We start from the raw sequence: 20,188 nt of genomic DNA, 5'->3' as shown, positions 1-20,188 counted from the left end.
CTGATTGATATAACTTAATTTTAAGTCTCTTGTGATAGACTAATGGGATCTTTGCAGTACTCATAAAATCATTTAGCTGTTTTTCCCATTTTGTGTCTGGAATATATCTTACATGCCCAAGCATGTTTGGCCAAACTAAAAAGCTCTTTATCTCATGTGTAAAAATGTTAGCCAGGCAAAAGCTGCCTTGCAAGTCCTGTTGCACATCAGCAAGACAGCTCCTACATACAGTTGTGAAATCTTAAGTCGGCTTGAGGTCAGTCTTGTCAAACAAGATTTGTTTAATGAATTCCTAGATGAGGAGTGGCCAACCTGCAGCACAGTTGCCACAGTGGTACAGGCAGCCCGTGTGTGTGACATGCAGCAGATTAGGGAGCAGACAAGTAAGACAGCACCAGGTAGGACAGAAACAGAAAGCAAAGCAACAAATTGGACAAGGGAAAAAAAGCAGAGCAGATGAGAGAGAGAGACTGGAGTAGCACTCCAGGAAAATTGAGAATTTGTGGCATACCTACCAAGAAGGTTGGCCTCCACTGTCCCAGATAAGAAACCATGCATGGATAAGTCATGAACTTGATTAAAACTGTAGAAAATTTTATATGGATGAATGCTTAATCTCAGTCCATCATGTAGTTTGCTAAAATGCAGTAGCATACATTTTTAAAAATAATCTTAAGATTTTTATATACTCAGTGTGTCCAAAGACTTAATCAACAAAAGGATGTTTTCATGTGAAAATCATATGGCATGTAGGTAAGTAAAGTGTGTAGTTGAGGGAATTGACATATCAAAGAACTTGTAGTACTGCTAAAAGTCAGTAACTCCCAAAATACTATATGTAGATCTGCCCAGAAGTAAATACTTAAGATAGATTTGTTTTTCTTTTGTGATTTTTTTTCCAGTTAATACAAAAGGAGAGCTTTTGATCATTCTTCTGTATTTTTGGAGCTTGCCCTACATGTTCTGTGACTGGGGGTCAAGTTTCCTTCAACTATCAAATCATAAAATATTGGTGTATGAATCTATTCTATGCCTCAATTTAGTGAGTTGACTTGCTATCTTTTGAATTAACTGATCACCAACTTGAGAATTTTAAATATTTCAGATTCTCTGCATGAAAGTCTTGCAGCCAGATGATCCATATTTCAGTTTAGCTTGAACGTTCTTTCTTTTTCTTTGTGGAAAGCCATGAGTACATCTTAATGGAACTCTCTCTTGGTAGAAGGGGAGTACAACCTTGTCCCAAGCATTCACGAATTCATTCACTGATTGCCAAATGTAGCCCAGAGGAGTTGGCCAGATAAGAAAATAGGTATTGAAAGTGCATGAAATTATATGCTGCCTGCAAAAATGAAATTGTAACCTTTAAGCATGTGGAATGTGATTCTGGGCTGTTCTTCCTAGATGTAGTGCAGAACTTGCCATCCAGGAGTAAACAAAGTCTTGAAGACACCTCTGTACCTCCTCTCATTACGCTCAAGCCTACTTCTAAGTTATTTGTGGGGCAGGGGAAAGGGGAGGGAGGATACGGGCATAATATAAACATTCCTAAACTCTAAATCCTCCCACCTGTCTGTTTTTTATAACACTGCCCAAGTTGCCTACTGGCAGTGATGCCCATAAGTGAAACCAATAAAACTGCTGTGTGTTCATCCTAACCACACTCTCCTGGAAGCCAGACCTATGGCAGACCTGAAATACTGAGTTAGTAGTATTGTAGCCATGACTATCTATGGAATATGCAAGAAGCCCAAAAGCTTGTTTTAACATCTCTGCCAAACAGAGTTGGTCCAATAAGATACTATCCAACAAATCCTGCTTCTTTCACTGAGTTCTAGTGCTCTGCAGTGAGATTTATTTTACCACTCTGGCTCTTAATCAAGTTTAAAGGACCAGAGCAGTCGGGAACACTCATTCCAGAGAAATATTTCAAAATTACAGTTTAGGATTATTTTGAGAATTTAGGCTGTCACTCAAGTAGACTGCAATTCACACTTCAGAGTGTTTTTAATTTTTTAGCAAGATCTTCAGTCATGTTATGTTCTGGTTTATGTATGTTCTTTAGAATTTTTCTTTGCATATAGCTGGTTTGATTTTTTTCTTTTAATGGCCATATTCAATACTTCTTGTATAGGATAAGGAAAGCAATTTCATTACTGAAGATGTGGACAGATGCAACATCAAAGCATTTTAAACTCCTTTGATACTCTTCAGAAGACTAGACATACATCCCTTTGAAGCACTCCAAAATACTTGCTCTTGAAATGGGTTGCGTTCTTTGAAGCACTTCACTTCCTGTTACATCTGCATGGGAATAGGAAGACCCAGGGTCCTCCAGAATCCCACTATGCTCAGTTCTTTTCCCTGGGAGGGGAAGGCGGGGAGAGCTGGATAGACAGTCTGACAGGCTGACTGACAGCCTTCCGGCTTTCCTAGTGCTGGTCACTGCACCTAGCTGCCGCCACTGCTGCATCAAGTCCCCATACCCTAGACACTGCTGCCCCTGCTCCTCACCCCCACATGCCAGAAACAGCAGTGTCAGCGGTGCCTAGAGTACACTGGGGCTTCCAGCACTTGTGGAGCTTGGAGCCCTGCTATAGGCAGGATCCACTCTATTTCCTTCACTCCCCTGGCCCCCACACCTATGGAAGTGTTCTCACTGCTACACCCAGGATTGCAACGCTTTCCAGCCCCACCCACCCCTCAGTCCCTGGAATCTCTCCAGTTCTGGTAGAGGGCACAAGGATCTCCAGTTCTTGCAGTGGATGTTGCCTAGGGACTGTGAAGGCTGAGGTGCAGGAGAGCACCCAATGACATCAGCTCTTCTCCTACCTTACACAGATACCTCTCAGCATTAGCTAATATACCACATGCTGGCTACAGTCTGTGCTGTGGGAGACAGGACAAAGGCAGACAGGACAGTATCTGCTTAGAGCTCTTTGGACCTAATCAACAGGTAGCTGGTAATGTCCCTCCATTCCTTCCTTGGAAATAGTAGTTTAAGAAGAGCTTGAACTAATGAGAGAACCTTTTGTTTTGCTGAAGGGGTGATAAATGCTCCCTGTGTAACTCCCTGCTGTGTAACTCAATGCTGTGTAAATCTCTGTTGGCTCCCTTGCTGACCAGCCAGGGGAGGAATCCCTCCCTAGTCAGAGGGTCTTGCTGGGGCCTGGCCATGCCCCCCCCACCCCCCAGCTCAGTACCCTAAGAGGAAAGAGAGGGCTACTCTAGTGCCCCCCAGCTTCTAGCCTGAGCCACTGCAGGCATGTGCCAGCATTTCTGGGATAAAAAGGGAATGTCTATCCACCTCCAAATCAGTTCAAGCTTCGCAGGTTAAACTAACCTTCAAAGAATGAATCAGTTCAGGCTCAGGGTTTTTGAATGTCTGTCCCTAGTTCTGAGGGCATGACTGTAGTGAGCCTACCATAATGGGAACCCCAGGTACTGAGAGCAGAACTAACTGCACTTCACAAACATTTCTCACGTTTGTCTTCAATTTTCAAAGTGTTTGTTAAACATTTTATAATCTGGTCCATATTACCCTTTTTTCCTTTAGTCTCTTTCAACGGCTGGATGCAAAGTCAAAAGATATTTCCAAAATAGCTGCAGACATCACCCAAGCAGTCTCTCTCTCTCAAGGGATGGAAAGAAAGAAGGTGATTCAGCATATTAGGGGTATATATAAGGCAGACTTAAGTGCCAGTAGACACTGGCAGGAACTTGTTCAGCAGCTTACACATGATAGGTAAGTGACTTTCATTGTAAATTTGTATTGCTGACTTTAAGTATGTATTCTATAATCTATATTCATTTCTGAGTCAAGAGTGTTGTTGTCAATTAAAATTGCCTCTAGATGCTGCTGAAAGCAGGAGTAGGTTAATATGATTTGTTCTTCCAAAATAGTTCAACTGTTTTTAAGATTTGTAAAATGATTCTGTTTTCCTGTATATTTTAAGCGGACAATCAAATGACACTTCTAGATTTTTAAATAATTAGACAATTTGTCAGGTAAATTTTGGTGTACATACTGGGGGGAAGAGAAGAAGAAGAAATGGTCATTTTTGTCTGAGAGAGAGAGTAGCAAAAGTACAAGAATACTATAGGCCTACAATAAATGTCTGGTGTAAACTGCATCTTTTTATTTGTGGTACAGAATGAATTAAACCGCATAAGGAAATATAGAACTTCAACTAAAGTACCGCATGCTGCTATTACAAACCAACTATTTAAGATCCATTTAAAAATCAGCAATATTAAATCTTTATGTAGTATGAAACTTCACAGCATCATCTTGGTAGCACAGTGAAACCAGTCTAAGACAAAATCGCATCGGACTGTGAAAAAGTTCTGGCTTGGACAGGTTTCTGCCTCATAGGGGAAACTTCCCAGCCCTTCTGCTCAGTGCTCTCTGCTGCTTAGCCGCTCTCTTTGCCTCGTGCTCAAGCCTTGCACAAAATAGGTAGTTACTTTCTGTAATATACAGGATGATTCTACAAATGGATCCCAAATTTTCTTTCCTGTTCTATGATAGATGGTTGCGGTTTATGCAGATCGCATGTACACAGTTCCTATAAAGCAGGTTGGGACTATACAAACTTTCCAACTTGAGCAGGTTTTGGATTTTATAGACTCCGTATTAGACAGGGTTCACTAGACACATGTGGACTTTAAATGCACATTAGCCTATCTTAATGCACATTAAAGCGTCACAAAAAACCATGCTCTTCAGCTAATGCCCATTAAAATAGGCTAATCCACATTTTTCTAGTACCTTACAGTGGATATACTAGATTTAATGTACATTACCTAAAGCGCATTAATAAATGTGTAGACACACCCACTGTGCTTTTTCCACTGGACAGTCTCTCTTGTCTTTTGCTCTAACTCGAGACACGATGTGTAAAGTGCCATGAGTTGGAGTGGGGCCTGAACATTTTGTAGGCACTATTTGAAATATATATCTGTTTTTAGCAGTTATATTTTAACTATTTTGAATTGAAAAGTTGTACAACAGATACATTAACTGGGCATCTTAAAAGCTAAAATATTTCAATTTTCAGAGCACTTTGGTATGACCCTGTCTACTATCCAACATCTTGGCAACTGGATCCAACAGAAGGTCCAAATAGAGAGAGACGCCGTTTGCAGAGGTGCTATTTGACCATACCAAATAAATACCTTCTCCCAGACAGGCAGAAACAGGAAGGTAAAGTTATCTTTAATGTTAAGTCTGACTGAATTTTTATGAAAGCAAGTGACTATTTTTAACTTGTTTTTTCTTTTTTAATAGAGGTAATCAAACCCCCATTGTCTTACTTATTTGAAGACAAAACTCATTCCTCTCACTCTTCCACTGTCAAAGACAAAGCAGCAAGTGAGCATATAAGGTAAGCATTGAACAAGAAAAAAGACTTTCCCAAAGAAACATTTTTGACCCTTCTGTTTGTGGCAGGCAGCCATGAGAGAAACTTCAATATGATATTTTAACAAGGAAATATTTATGCACATATATCACTTTGTGTGTGTCTACTTGTTCAAAGCAGAAAGTTTAGTAGAATAATAAAAGATTGTAGTATGTTTACAAAGTTTTTCACTTCTAATTCTGACTTTTCTGTGAAAATGGTAGCTACCATTTTGAAGTTTTGGCCCTACATGCAGTGACTGGTGGTACAGACTTGGTGATTCACTTTTTTGGAAATAACCATAATAACTATTGTATTGAATCTTGTTAGTATTTTTATCAAATATCAACAAGTGACTGAATTTTGTGGTTGTCCCACATAATGTACTTGTAATATTTGAAGCAGCTAATGTTAGATATACACTAGAAATTATAAAAAGTGGAAGTGGTGCTATTGTTCATGTCTATTTCAGAGTTAATCGAAGATGCATTAATGTGGCACCATCTCGAGAGACAGCTGGTGAATTGTTGTTAGGTAAGTGAAATTGTTTCAATGGTTGACTAAACTTCTCTACTCTTTATTATTTAAAGTAGATTTAATGCATTCCAGAGTATTTAGAAAAAATGTTACATGTAATTTGTATATGCATTCTATTTATAATTTGTTATATATAAGTTTTATATAAAAAAAAAAAAAAATCCTATTTGTTACTTTCTGAATTTTCTAAAGCAGATACAACCCATTTTCAGCCAGGCATGTAATACGTGTGCATTTGATAACATCAGCACAGTTGTTTGACTTAGATATAGTACTCCTAGTAAAGGTTTATGAATAGTAGAGTACATAAACTGTTGTTTTGCATGATTTTGCTTTGCCATGTGGATATATAGACACTAAATTATATCACAGTTTAAGTTGAGTAATTAGTTTTTGTTCCATTCTCATACTTAAGTTAAACATCTAGTACTTCTCTAAAATCACTAGTACAAGCATTCCAAGCATAAAGTAGTCATCAGCTTTGTACTGATATTTACTTCACTGGAGTTGCACCTGCTTACTAAAATAACTTAGTTTGGCATTCCTTTTCTAGCTTGTACACTGCACTAATTTGATTTACTAAACACTTTTCAAAAGGTTTTTAAATGCATTTCTAGGAAAAGGTTGTCCTGTCTACAGATTACTAACAGTAAATCAGCCGTGTTACTGTTTTTATATAAAATTTCCTCTCTGCAGGAAAATGTGGAATGTATTTTGTTCAAGACAATGCTTCTGATACAATTGAAAATTCTGTGAGTAAGATTTCCTTTTTCTAAATTTTCTAAAATGCAACTCTGAACACCTTGCAAACTTTACAATCATCATAAGACTAATTTAATTCAAATTGTATTAAGATTCCAATTCGTGGGTTGTTAATAATAGTTCAGAAACACAGTATGTTAGAGGATATTTTGACAAAGCTTTTTGGCTAATATATGTGGTGGTTTATTAACTTATGCTATAGTGGTTAGGAATCTTAGTCATGGGTCAAAATCTCAGAATGTAGGCATCCTAGTAATAATATATGCTATTTTTGAAATGTGAAACTTGTAATGAAACAAAGCTTTCATTACCTTTAAAATGAAATTTGAGCTAACTTTTATCCCTGCCAATACCTTCTATTTGCATGGAAATGGAACTAATTAAAACCAAAAGTTCTACTAGATGAACATAAGATAATTTCATTTATAATGAAGTCTTTTGTACACCAATTAGTTCTTTAACATTTATTGCATAAGCATTCTTCAAGCTTTGTCTTGTAGTACCAAAAATCTTAAACTACTTTATTCAGAAAATTAATTTACAGTACATAGGAAAGGTGGCCAAAGTTCCTAATCCTCCTTGCTACAAACTGAAATCTTGACATGGCTTGAGAGCTCTAGGACACTCAGCTTTTGCAGTGCATGCCCCAGAGTTGATCTGTACGCAGTGCTCCAGGTCAAATAACAATTTGTCATTAAATTATATGTTTCAGTAGCTGCTTTAAACTGCCCAGGATCCATATGCAGCTCACAAGCCATGGTTTGGTCACCTGCAGTATACAGTATAAATATACACCTGACAAAACTGAAAAAGGGTTGTTTTTTTTTTGCTTTTGTGTTTGTTTGTTTTAAGTCTACTTAGCAAATCACTTTGTATCTGTTATACCCTTCAGAGTTTTCATGGGGAAACTGAACCAGCATCCTTTTCTTGGACATATGAAGAAATTAAGGAAGTTCATAAGCGTTGGTGGCAGTTGAGAGACAATGCTGTGGAAATATTTCTAACAAATGGTAGAACTTTGCTTTTAGCTTTTGATAACACAAAGGTAAATCAGTATTAATGCAGAGTAATATAGTGTTGTTTTGCTAGATCTTCAGTGTGTAATATATGTATTCATGAGTTCACAATTTAAAGAAAGCTATGAGTAGGCTTATGAGAATTTTTTATGCACTACCACAGACCGAGTTAATGGTTCAACCAGGTGGCACAGAGGCTCCCCCCAGGGGGGTGCTTATTTGGAACCACTCTAACCTCTGTACTCTGAGTACCCCCTGAAACCAGCTCAGGTGTGGCTTCTAGAGCTGAGGAGGGGAGCCATGGCTGCTTCCCATTGAGATCCCGGCTTTTTGGACTCCAAACCTCCCTGGCCTTGACTCAAGGAGCTAGCTTCCAGTTCTGCTTCTTACTGGGGAGAAGTAAAACAGACAGGTCCTTTTCAATAAAGACGTTTATTGGAGCAAAAGTCACAGAACCAAAAGACCCTTTCCTAGCTAAAGGGTTAAATACTCATCTGTCTCTAATCCAGCCCTCAGAGCCCTGGGTACCCCCAAGTTACTCAGCTATTCCCTTTCCAGCCGGCCCATCCACAAGTCCCAAAGCTGCTTCCCTAGTCTCTCTACTTAGATTGCCTCAGCCTCCTTTTCCTGCCTGCTCTAATCATTGCCATACCTATCTCATTCAGCTGTCCTGGAGCCTCTTGGGTGTCACCAGCAATCCCACCTTTGTTGACACATCAGCAAAGCAATTTAAATCTCTGATGTTAGAGGTCCATCTTGTCTCAGTTGGCATCTAGGCACTTTGACTTCACCATCTCTAACCTACTCTCTCCGCATCCTCCCCCAGCCATAAATTAGCTAGGGGGAAACTGAGACATGCAATTTTATTACAACATGAATACAGTTAACACAGAAAAATTACCATAAACCCTGTAGTCTGTCACATCAAGTGTCTAAATAGATACTGTGTCACAGATATATTCTAAAACAGGAATAGCCAGCCTAAAGCATGCATGCCAAAAGTGACACAAGGCTGCCTGTGTGTGTGGCATGTAGCAGACAGGGGAGGGGACGCACAGCCGATAGGGCAGAAAGCAAAGCACCAGATCATGAAGGGGAAGGGGATTGGAGTGCCACTCAGGGGGTGGGGCTAATTTTTTGGCAAGCCTGCAGATATGTTCTCCCCCACCCCTCAAACAATGAGGCTAAGCCAAAGAAGTATCTTTTTAAATGTGTCAGTTTTCTAATGTGCTGCCAACAGCAGGCCTTTACAACCTTACTAAATGAGGAATTTACTGTATAGAAAGGAGACTTAGTTGTTTTTAAATTTAAAAAATGTCACTTTATTAAAACTATTTCTATCTTTTTAGGTCCGTGATGATGTGTACCACAACATCTTAACAAATAACCTGCCTAACCTTTTGGAATATGGAAATATTACTGCTTTGACCCACTTGTGGTACACAGGACAGATTACTAATTTTGAATATCTGACTCATTTAAATAAGCACGCTGGCCGTTCCTTTAATGATCTCATGCAATATCCAGTGTTTCCATTTATCCTTTCTGACTACACCAATGAAACTCTGGACCTAAATGATCCATCTGTTTACAGGTAATATGAAATGTGAAACTACTTATTTTCAAGTAATTCAGCTAGCTAGTTGTATTGGAAAAAGCTATTCTCGTCACTGTGATAAATTATGTGCAAACTTGATTAGGAAGGTTACTGTGAAGTGTATTTAGTCTAGTAAATTCGTGGCTTTTAATAGGTAAATGGCTCGCCTGTTTTAACTTTAAAAGCCTACTTGGTATTGCAGTAGTCTCTAGGTCTGCTTCTATATTTACTATTCTGAACTTTCAATCTATAGAGTCATAAAGACTTTGTTTTTTGGCATGTCTATGATTAATTCTCCAGCTACAAGCAATGTCTTGACAGCAGATTTAAGAGTGCCCATATGAGTACTGCTTAAAACTAAACTGATTTAAAAATGTGTTTGCATTAAAACTGGTTCTGTTCCTGCATGCAGCCAAGGCCTTAATCTAAAAAGGTGCTGCATCAAATCGGCAGAGAGGTGCATTGGCATGGACACATGACAGAGTTCATGCTGCCCATTCCAGAAGACCATTTTCCATAGTCTGTGGATAAATGAATTTTGTCATTACCCCTAACCTCACATAAATACTTATTTCCCTAATCTATTTGTGATACAGCTAAACCTGTGTTAACTGGCACTTTATTAGTCAGAAAACTCTATTAACTGGCATCCAAGGGATGCGGCAAAAGCGAAACCGGAAGTACCACTTCCGGGTTTTGTCGCCACCACGAGCAGAGTTCTTGCCACTTCTTCAGCCCACGGCCCAGTGTCCATTCCTGGGGGATGCCAGATAACAGAGCTTTTACTGTATTTTGTTCTTAGGATTTGCCGTAGTCCTTTTAGGCTTTTAACCTAAAAGTATTAGTTTCCATGATGGTTAATTTGTATCTAAGTGAATTTGCTAATGACATCCTACCATTTCTTCATTTTTTTTCTGTTTCAGAAACTTAGTCAAGCCTATCGCTGTACAGTCTAAAGAAAAGGAAGATCGTTATGTGGATACCTATAAGGTACTTTAAAATATTAAATTTTTACATGTGTGCATCTGATATTTAAAACCAAAATAAGAGGGAGACTTTGTATAATACGTGTCCATAGATGAGAATCTGGGTTTTGAGGGATTTTCATTTTCAATGTGTGAGGTCCTGTGAATGTTCTCCACAATGTGGATGGATTCTCCTCTTATATTTTTGTCTCTGTGTACCCAAAAATATTAACACAAAATCAGCGTAATCCTACAAGTCACAATGCACTTTTTAGCACCCTTTTAATATATCATGGTTATTGAATTCATTACTTATCGCATCTAATATACGAAACTGACCGAAAAAGCTAGAGAAACGTATATGTAAATTTCAGTGCTTTCCATAATCTAAAAATTATGTTACTAATATACAACAGCTATGTTTGCCTTCAAACATCTTTAGTCATTTAGACTAAGTGCACCGTAAATGTAAGTGCTTCTTCATTGAAGATCGATGCAGTTGGAAAACTAGAACTAATCATTTAAGCTACTGCTGTTATACTATTCCACCAACACTGCCTGCTGTCTCTGTTAAATAGTTTTGTTGACCCTATAAATAGCATTTTGTTCCTGGTGCCTTTTAAAGTCCATAGAGAATGTCTTGGGGCTGGAATCATCAAAATTTGGGCCTTAGTTTCATCTGCGCATATATATATATATGCAAAGGCTTGTTTTTAAAGTGTGTGGAAAAAGCTGACCTTGTGATGCTTCTGGGGACTGGGAACATTAATTGAACATGTTGTCAGGTGTGTCCCCACAGCAGGGAACTTGAATCAGCTGGCGGGATTCCCAGCTATGGGAGCATATGGTGAGCCCCTACAGCTAGGAGTCCTGTCATCTGCCAGCTTCCAGTGGCTGCAAGCCTCATCAGCTGAGGGGGCCCTCAGCCACAGGAGCTTGCTACTTTCTGGTACAGGGGGAGCCTGTGATCATGATCCTGGGCTCCCCCTGCACTAGCAATAAGGCATGGTAGGATCTGATGAGCAGTCCCACAATCTCCATACATGTATGGCAGAAGATATGATTGAGTGGCTCACACATCAGATCCCATTGCGCCTTTACCTGCGCATCTGGCAGGGGCCTCAGTTTCTCTTGAAATTATGACGTAGGCTCATAAGTCATATCTGAAAATTGAGTAAATGTAGCTTTCCTTCTGAAAACTTGCACTGTCCCTTCAAACTTTCCACACCCAAGATTAGGTTTTTGGATGTAAAGGTCCAGATAGAGCATCTTGGATGCTAGTTCCTGCATAACGCTTCCTACGTTTTTTTTTTTAAAGCTGCAAAGAGAGCCTGATCGAAGCCATAAGTTATCTATTTCTGACAAAAGATGGCAAGCATGAAGTTAGCTAAACTCATGTCAAACAAGACAACTACAAATGGAAAATAAGATAAACCATTTTAGTACCTTTGCAGAAAACCATAGCTAATATTTTGCTAAGATGTAATTAATGGATGGAATATTCACTTAAAATAGAGTAGGTTGTTATCTCTGTAGAAAAGTTAATTTTATATTGAAGGAAAGGCAGAACCGTTTCTTTCAAATAACTTTGCCAGAGTTGCTACTACGGGTTAGAGGGAGATAAAACTTTCACACTTCACTGGTGCTACCTCTTGCCAAGAAATTTAAGTGGCAGGCTGAAGAAGAAAAGGCACCTATGCTTCTTCACACGTGTTTCTTTCTCTAGTACTTGGAAGAGGAATACCGTAAAGGAGCTCGAGAGGATGACCCAATGCCCCCTGTGCAACCTTACCACTATGGCTCTCATTACTCCAACAGTGGAACTGTACTTCACTTCCTTGTCAGACTGCCTCCTTTTACTAAAATGTTTTTAGCCTATCAAGGTAAGACATTTTTGTTTAAATGTAATTCAACTCCATCTTGATAAACTTGTGACAGGAAATGTATGGTGGGGATTTTGGAGAAAGGAATGCAGTCAGGATCAGGCCCTTGGCTTCTGGAGCTGGCAGGATCCAGCAGGTATATCTGACTGACAGCTGGGCTTAAGAGGGGGCAGCCAGCCTGACTCCAGGAGGATTGGGCTAAGTAAGCGGCCATTAGCACCGGACAAGCTGAGAACCCAGTCCTGCCAGAACCAGGCTGCCCAGCCCCTCTTTCCAAGCCAGGCAGATAGCTGGCAGCACCTGTTGAGTCGGCTCTGGAAGAGGCAGCCTGGCTCAGCTCAAGCTGATTCTCATATGATTTGTCAGGTGCTGCTGGTTGTTTGTCTGACTGGGGAAGAGGGACCAGGCAGTTTAGTTCCAGTAGGATCAAGCCCTCGGCTCCAACAGATGGCAGGAATGGAAGAAGAATTGAATGGGGTGCAACCATACCATCACTCTAACCCACCCAGCTCTGCCTCTGGCAAGAGACTAGCCTCTGTGAACCAAGAAGTTGCTTCCAGAGTGTGCCTTTTTTCTCGATCAACAGTAATGTGAAATTGTGTGTGGTAATCTCTAAAATATGCCCTACCTTGAGAGCAGACCCATGTTGAGGCTTTCCTCAGGAAAGCCAACAATATTTGTGCCCACAATGCATGTCCCTCACAATGGTCTAAATCTTCTGCAGCTTTCTAACTGGGATACAAAGGCTCTAGCTGCTCAGATTTGATTAACGTAATGAAATGGGCAAAGTTGACTCTTTGAAATGTCAAATGTGCAGGTAGTGTTATGATTTTCTCCTGTCAGTGTAACAAACTCAGTTTGGGTTTTCTTTGCAGATCAGAGTTTTGACATCCCAGACAGAACCTTTCACTCCACCAATACAACCTGGCGTCTCTCATCCTACGAATCTATGACTGACGTAAAGGAGCTGATCCCAGAGTTTTTCTACCTCCCAGAGTTTTTAGTTAATAGAGAAGGTATAGTAGAGATCAGTTGGGCACTATCTCTTTTGAATGTCCAAGGACTCACCTGTAGGTTGAAACTGAGAACTGTGTGCGTGTGATCAGTTCTTTCCCAAGCTATTGAATTTTTAACTGTCCACTAAGGGTGGTGGAGGGGAAAACCTGACTGGTCTCCGGTGTTGGTGTTATGGACCCACAGAGCGTTATAGTGGCTGGGCCACTGTAGTCACAATTTTAGTTCTTCAAATCCAAATATCATGCCCATGAGGTGCACTGTCATAATCCCATTTGAATATGAAAGAACTGAAAAGATGCCTGGTAAGTATAGTAATTAAAACACGCTACCTATTACTCTTAAAAGTAAAGTCTGCTATAAATACTTATGTTCCTTTTTTCAGCTATTTATGGTTTTGGGTCCCCAGAGCACTCTGACAGTATCAGGCACTGATACAGCTTTCTCTTGTTACGCTGAACATGAGTGGATTTATATTTTATTTTATCAGAATATGGAAGAAGGTATAAAGACAAGCAACTTCTGTTAAAAACATTGGGAGTTGCGGGTACTCAGGTTCTCACTGTAGTGTTGAGCACTTAAAAAGATTGAATCTCTGTTATTGTTCATATTTCCTTGCCAAATTCCCTGAAGAACTCAGTGAAAGGGATCAATGCTATAAGAAGATGAAGGAATCAGGTTGTTGAATCAGCATAAAACATCCCATACAGAAAGGGCTTTTAGTGAATTTTTTCTGTAGAAAATTATCCTTTCAGTGTTGGGTAGAAGACAGGTGGGTGTGTGTCTGTGAACAATGCATATCTGAAACCTGGTTGAAACTGCATAGAGTAGTGGAAGTTTGGCAGTACTCTGGATAGAGATCATGATTTGGATGTAGTGAAAATTTAAAACCTTGTAAAGTCATTCACTTTCTCTTTTGAAAGTTGCTGCTCCCCCAGGAGAAACCACGAGTGTACAAATGTTCAGCCTTTTTCTCCTACAGTAAAAATGGCTGCTGCAGGAGAAAAATAACCAGGGAATAACCAGGGTTATATCACTCCTAGGAGAGTTGGGGTTGTTTTTCTCCTGGGAGAGCAAATGTCTGTATGAGCACAGAAAGAAGTAACAATTTTCACCCAATCTGGCCACAAAAAGCAGTTTAAACTGTGACAGAAAAAAGCACAAAAAGCTGTGACCGAATACAAGTGTATGGCTGCAGACAGCTTTAAAAATGGCCAATCGGGTGAAAATCTGACCCCTCACTGCATGAGGTATCAGATGAAGATGTTTCAAAATGTAGCAGCTTCTGTAACTTGTCTGCAGCATTCCCAGCCTGATGCTATTTTCAGAATAGGAGGGGGGGAAAGGGAGTGAAGGGGTATTTTTCACACCCACCTGGAGGTGGGGTGGGTGTTTTGGAGCCCCCCCCAAGGTGGTGGGGGCTCCAGTTCACCCAGCCTACCCTTCAGCACTGGCTAGGGAGCCCCAAGAACAAGCTCCTTCTGCTGCCTTTCTCCCCTCACATTCTGAAAACAGTGAGTGCTGGCAGAGAGCCCATTGTTATGGGAACCAGGCTACAGGCTCCCAGCTGCAGCTAGATTTCCCTGCCCCCTAGAACCAACAGTGAACTTTTGTTTGGTTTGGGGTAACATTGTGACTCAGAACACTTTTCTCAAAACAGAGCAGTCCTCCAGCATCCTTCCCAGAGGCAGTGTTTCATTTTCTGGACTCTGCTGCTCCAGCAGGTAGCAGAACACATTCCTTTCACAATCCCCACATTATGCTGCAGGGAAACACAGGCTGATCATGGGCAGTCTGGATCAGCTGATCAGGGCTTCTGAGTGCACTGCTACCATCTATTGCCAGGCAGACTAAGGGAGCCTGCAGAGCTCACTGAGATGTGTGCACAGGGTCTCCCTCCCTGGCTGCACAGTGTGTACAGTGTCAGCACTGCAGGCTCTCCAGTCCAAAGGACCTCAGCATTCAAATGTCTACATGTGGCTCTGGGTATGTTTTTTATACCAGGAGAACAAATCTGGGAGAATTCCTCCCAGATTATTTGAATATATGTATGCAGCACAAGACATCTAGGATATGTGAGAAATATCTCATGGTTCTGCAGCTTCTTGCATTGATATTACGGTTGTCATACTGCACATGAAGTTCTATAGTATGGTTGGATCTTTTCTGTGACAAGGGTGAGAAGCCGATTACTGTCTTTCCAGCAAGAAGTCTGATCAAACAAGTTCCTTACAAAAGTACTGAAAAGCTTTATAGTTTCACAGGGCTTTTAGTATTATTGCTCTTACTGTAAAGGGTACATATTTCTCAGGATCATCAACCCATACTTTTTGTACACATTTTTGGTGTGCCACAAAAGCTATTTAATGCGGAGTTCTGGAGAAGGTTCCTGGAGATTACATCATGAGAAGTACCTGATTGCTGTGTGCTTGCAAGCTGCTTGGGTATTTCTTTTGCTAGTTTAGTAACTGAAAATATAAACGCACTTTATGCTTCTAGGTTTTGATTTTGGAGTGCGACAGAATGGTGAAAGAGTTAATCATGTCAATCTCCCACCGTGGGCACGTAATGATCCTCGTCTCTTCATCCTGATTCATCGTCAGACTTTGGAGTCTGACCATGTTTCCCAGACAATCTGTCATTGGATAGATTTGGTGTTTGGATATAAGCAGAAGGGCAAGGCTTCAGTTCAGGCTATAAATGTTTTCCATCCTGCTGTAAGTATCTTCTTGGTCAAGTTGTGCATTCATAATACAATCATGTGATGGGAAAGTGTCCAACATGATTAGAAAACATCTGGATTATGCAAGCTCCCTTGAAATAGTTAACTAGCAAAAAACAGCAAGGGCATTCAGTGTTCAGGTTGGATTGGCAAAATTCAGCAATCCTTGAGTTTTATTTTGTCTTTCATTCTTGTTGGACACTTAACCATTATTTAATACTATCCAGAAATATGGTGTCTGCATCTGCTTTATTTTTCTTCAAAAAGAAGCCTTTCATTTTGGCAGACTGTATCAAAAGCTGCAGCAGACATGAATAAAGTTCAGTGTGTCATAGAACTAAACGTTTGTACTATTCCCTCCTGTACAATCATTCTTTGTTCCTTAGATATGTTCTCCTGCTACCTGGTGCTCCATTTAAGCTGCACTGCACTGTTAAGGCTTTGTGTTACCCTCCAATGTTTCTGCACTTAGGGCAGTGGTGAAAAGAGAACAAAATGACAAAGGGACTTATTAATTGCAGAAGAATTCCTAAAACTAACTTTTTCAGCTCTCAAACTGCATGTGAATAGCTTCATGCAAGAGTAATATAACATTTGTCAAGCCAGGTGCTCTCCTGCTAGTTTAATTGAATTCTCTATAATTGTTGAGGAGTTCATGGTACAATATTGTATTTAAAATAGCCTTCGTTTTTTGAAAACAGATGCATATAAAAAAATTGTGGTTCTGCACAGCAACTTAAGCTTACCATAGTGACCACTTCTTGAAGCACAAACCAAGGTATGCACGCAGAATGACAGGAAGGATGCATGGATTTTGGGTTTTGGCAGCTAGGGACCAGAGGAACATGGGAAAACTTGCCTCTCTTCTCTCCTTGTGTTAAGCTGGCGAATAAAAATAAATAAATAAAAAATTGAGCCCTATTGCAGTATAAGGAGTCAGGATGACTTATCATGAAATATTTTTTTACTATTTTTGTAGACATACTTTGGGATGGATGTTTCTGCTGTTGAAGATCCTGTTCAAAGAAGAGCTTTGGAAACCATGATAAAAACATACGGACAGACCCCTCGTCAGTTGTTCTACACAGCGCACATCAGCAGACCGGGGTCCAGGCTCATAATGGAAGGAGAACTTCCTGCTGCGATGGGGTTATTAGTGCAGTTTGCTTTCAGAGAAACCAGGGAGCACACTAAAGAAATAGTATATCCAGTATGTCATTTTGATTCGCAGGATTGCTCAATTAGCATTCACAGACTATAATTACTGCACCCTGATGCTCACATCTGAATAATTAAGCAGAACAGCTGTACTTGGACTGCATTAAGGCAAAGCATTGGCACAACATCCTCTCCATGATTAAGACATTTCATGATTATGTACATCAGCACAGGACTAGCATGATGATTTGCAGGGCCCCAAGCTTACAGAGGAAGAGTCTCGTATTGATTTTATTCTTCCCTATCCTACTGCCAGAGTATGTGTGGTAGGGGAGTGTAGCCTCTTCTCTCATGCTCTGCACAACAGAAAAAGAGAATATTGTTCTGCACCACAGAGTACCAGAGTGCATACGGCCCTCTGTGCCAATGCATGCTCACGTCTTTCTGTAAGAAGTGTTACCCACAGTAAAAGTGACCATAGATTAGAAGCATCGAGAGAGTCTCGTTCTTGCCTCTTAAAAAAATAACTATGGAAAAATGATCTTTTTTCACTTTATAGTAACAGCATTAAAGTAAAGGAGAAGTTAGAGGAGGGTGGTACCACAGAGTCTAGTTGGTTCAGAGTCATGAGCTTTCATAGCCCTATTTTGTCAGGAGTCCATTCCCGTAATTTGAAGTCAGCTGTTGCCTACAAAAGCTTGTGACGCTCTGAACCAGTTAGTCTCTAAAGTGCTAGCCTGCCCTGCCTCTTCCCTGACTACAGACTAACACAGCTAACTGGCTGCTCCTAACTTTAAGTAAAGGAGGAATGTCTTTCACATGCTCTGGGATGAGGGTGGGGTGCTTTAATTAGAGTGGCTCTCGGGAGCTGCTTTAATTAAACTGCCCACTGGGTTATGTGTTCAGCATTTTGCACTTCAAAATGGTGGCAGGGGTGCTTTAACTAAAGCTTGTTCAATGAGCTTTAATTAAAGCGCCCCCACCACCATTTTGAAGCACAGGAACACTGAATACGTGTGACACCAAGGCTGCTGGAGCATGCAGATTTGATTAATCAAGTCTACTCTGATGCATTCTAATTAGAGCATGTTGGTGGAGCAGGTGTCAAGCATGTATATGGGTGCCTGAGGTTTTTAGATTGCTGCTGTTGATGTTTTTAGTATCAGAATTTTATTAGGGTCTTTTCACGTCAGTACTTTATATACAGCATCATTACTATGCCTCTGGCTCTTGAAAATTTAGGAAGAGTTGATAGAAAATGACCCGTTTAATTGTGATGCGTAAATACACATACAGAATCTGTACATTAGTCTTGTTTCTGTATTGAACAAGGTGCCAAAGGAATTCCTTTTTGTTTTCTGCTGGAGGAACATTTCAAATTGGATTTCTATGAATATTTAAAGTTACTTTTGTTTTCTTTAAAACCTGACTAGATTTTTATGTTTTACTTTTTTCACAGTAGTTATTTCAAAGTAGGGTAAATTTTGCATTTATCTTGCTTTAAGCAAATAGAATGCTGATAATTGCAAGGACACTTGACTTTGGCTGCCTGGTTAGATGCTTTGAATGGTGAATTCTTGATCCAGCCTGAAGGACTGGACGCCCATGTCTAGAGGTGAAAAAGTGATATGCTGCTGTTCAACATGAACCCTGCAAATGCTGCTCTAGTTCATAAATGAGAGAATTCACTTGAAATGAATAACATATAACATTAAATTTATTTTTTCCTATTTGTTTTTCAAATATAGCCTTAAATGTACAAACCAGTGTAAGACTCGAATCATTCATAGGAGTTTTGACTTTGATTTTTCTCCTCCTTAAATAGCTTCACTCTACTGAGCTGTTTTTAATTTATATTTTATTTACTTTTGTTCTAGAGTCCTTTGCCTTGGATAAAAGGTTTGAAGTGGGGTGAATATGTTGGTTCCCCAAGCGCTCCAGATCCTGTTGTTTGTTTTAGTCAGCCTCATGGGGAGAGGTTTGGCTCTTTGCAAGCTCTGCCAACTAGAGCTATTTGTGGTCTCTCCCGAAAATTCTGCCTTCTGATGATATATAGCAAAGAACAAGGTCAGTAAGCCCCAGCATCAGAATTACATATGTGGTCCAAAGACTGATGCCACACTTGTCCTCCAACAAATTCTGTGAACTTTCAGTCTTATTTATAGTTCTTGGCAGAATAAAAGGGTAAATCCAGGTATATGTAATATCAATAGTGCAACTAGGGGTGAGCAAACAAGGTACTAGCCTGGGGTGCCAACTTTAAAGGAGGAACCAGAATGGTAGCTTCTGGGGGCGGTCTGTGCTCTGGCAAGATAAGCCAAGGTCAGGGGACATCACACTATGGCAACAGCAGCCAGGGTCTTTAAATCTCTGGGGCAGGTAGGCCACCCTGCCAGTCCCCTGAAGTCCACAGCTTGCCAGCAGATTTGGTGTGGCAGTACTGAGTGGACAAGTAGGTGAAAAGAGCGGCAGCAGCATGGCAAAGAGAAGTGGAGGAGCAGCTAGCTGTTAGAGCATGAAAGTGGGGGCATGAGCAGTAGAAACAGCAGCAGAGCTTTGAAGCAGGAAGTTCTGTTCTGATTTCAGGTTAACTTTGTCTTTTGAGATCATATCATTGGGTTTTCATAATTCTTAGTCTTCTGCCTCAAAACAATTATAAGTGAGGATTTTTAAAACAAGTGCCCTAACCAAGACTCTTACTTTCAGTGCCTTAATATGATAGCCCAATAGTTCTAAAATTTTGAACACTGAAGTCCTACTGAAGCCATTGATGCTGCTTGGTGGAGCTGGTCACAGAGTGGGGTGGCAAATGCTTCTAACATTTGCCAGCTACCCCCCCCCCCAACCCCCACCTCTCCAAATTCCAAATTTCACTGAGGAGTCTGGTCAAAATTGAAAATCTGCAAAATTTCAACAAACTCTGGTGCTTAGTGCTTCTGAAAATTAGGCTGCTTTTAGGCCCGAAAGATGAAAGTAAGAGCTTAACTGGAGCCATCTATTTTTTTTTTTTAATCTTGGACAGTATACTGGCCTGTTAAAGCAAGGTGCATGTTGTCTGTTCATTCTGGATGTGTGTGAGTAGCTATCATAATGTTCAACTGTGTCATCTATTTGAGAGAATATATACCCTGC

General features: G+C 40.3%; 1 protein-coding gene across 1 annotated transcript in view; it reads left to right on the top strand.

Annotated features, from left to right (window-relative positions):
- The window catches only part of LYST (lysosomal trafficking regulator), a 117,644-nt gene that overhangs the window by 85,546 nt on the left and 11,910 nt on the right, over positions 1–20,188 (top strand). The window contains 13 exon segments of the mRNA XM_014523936.2: positions 3,557–3,745; positions 5,061–5,206; positions 5,291–5,387; positions 5,875–5,936; positions 6,636–6,691; positions 7,594–7,746; positions 9,067–9,311; positions 10,238–10,304; positions 12,006–12,162; positions 13,038–13,178; positions 15,676–15,893; positions 16,878–17,108; positions 18,934–19,123. Coding sequence (XP_014379422.1) covers positions 3,557–3,745; positions 5,061–5,206; positions 5,291–5,387; positions 5,875–5,936; positions 6,636–6,691; positions 7,594–7,746; positions 9,067–9,311; positions 10,238–10,304; positions 12,006–12,162; positions 13,038–13,178; positions 15,676–15,893; positions 16,878–17,108; positions 18,934–19,123 — 1,952 coding nt within the window.

This window comes from Alligator sinensis, unplaced genomic scaffold (genome assembly GCF_000455745.1).
Source record: "Alligator sinensis unplaced genomic scaffold, ASM45574v1 scaffold93_2, whole genome shotgun sequence".
Classification (NCBI taxonomy): Eukaryota; Metazoa; Chordata; order Crocodylia; family Alligatoridae; genus Alligator; species Alligator sinensis.
Note: the sequence above shows the minus strand (reverse complement) of the source record. Positions and strands in the feature narration are given on the sequence as shown.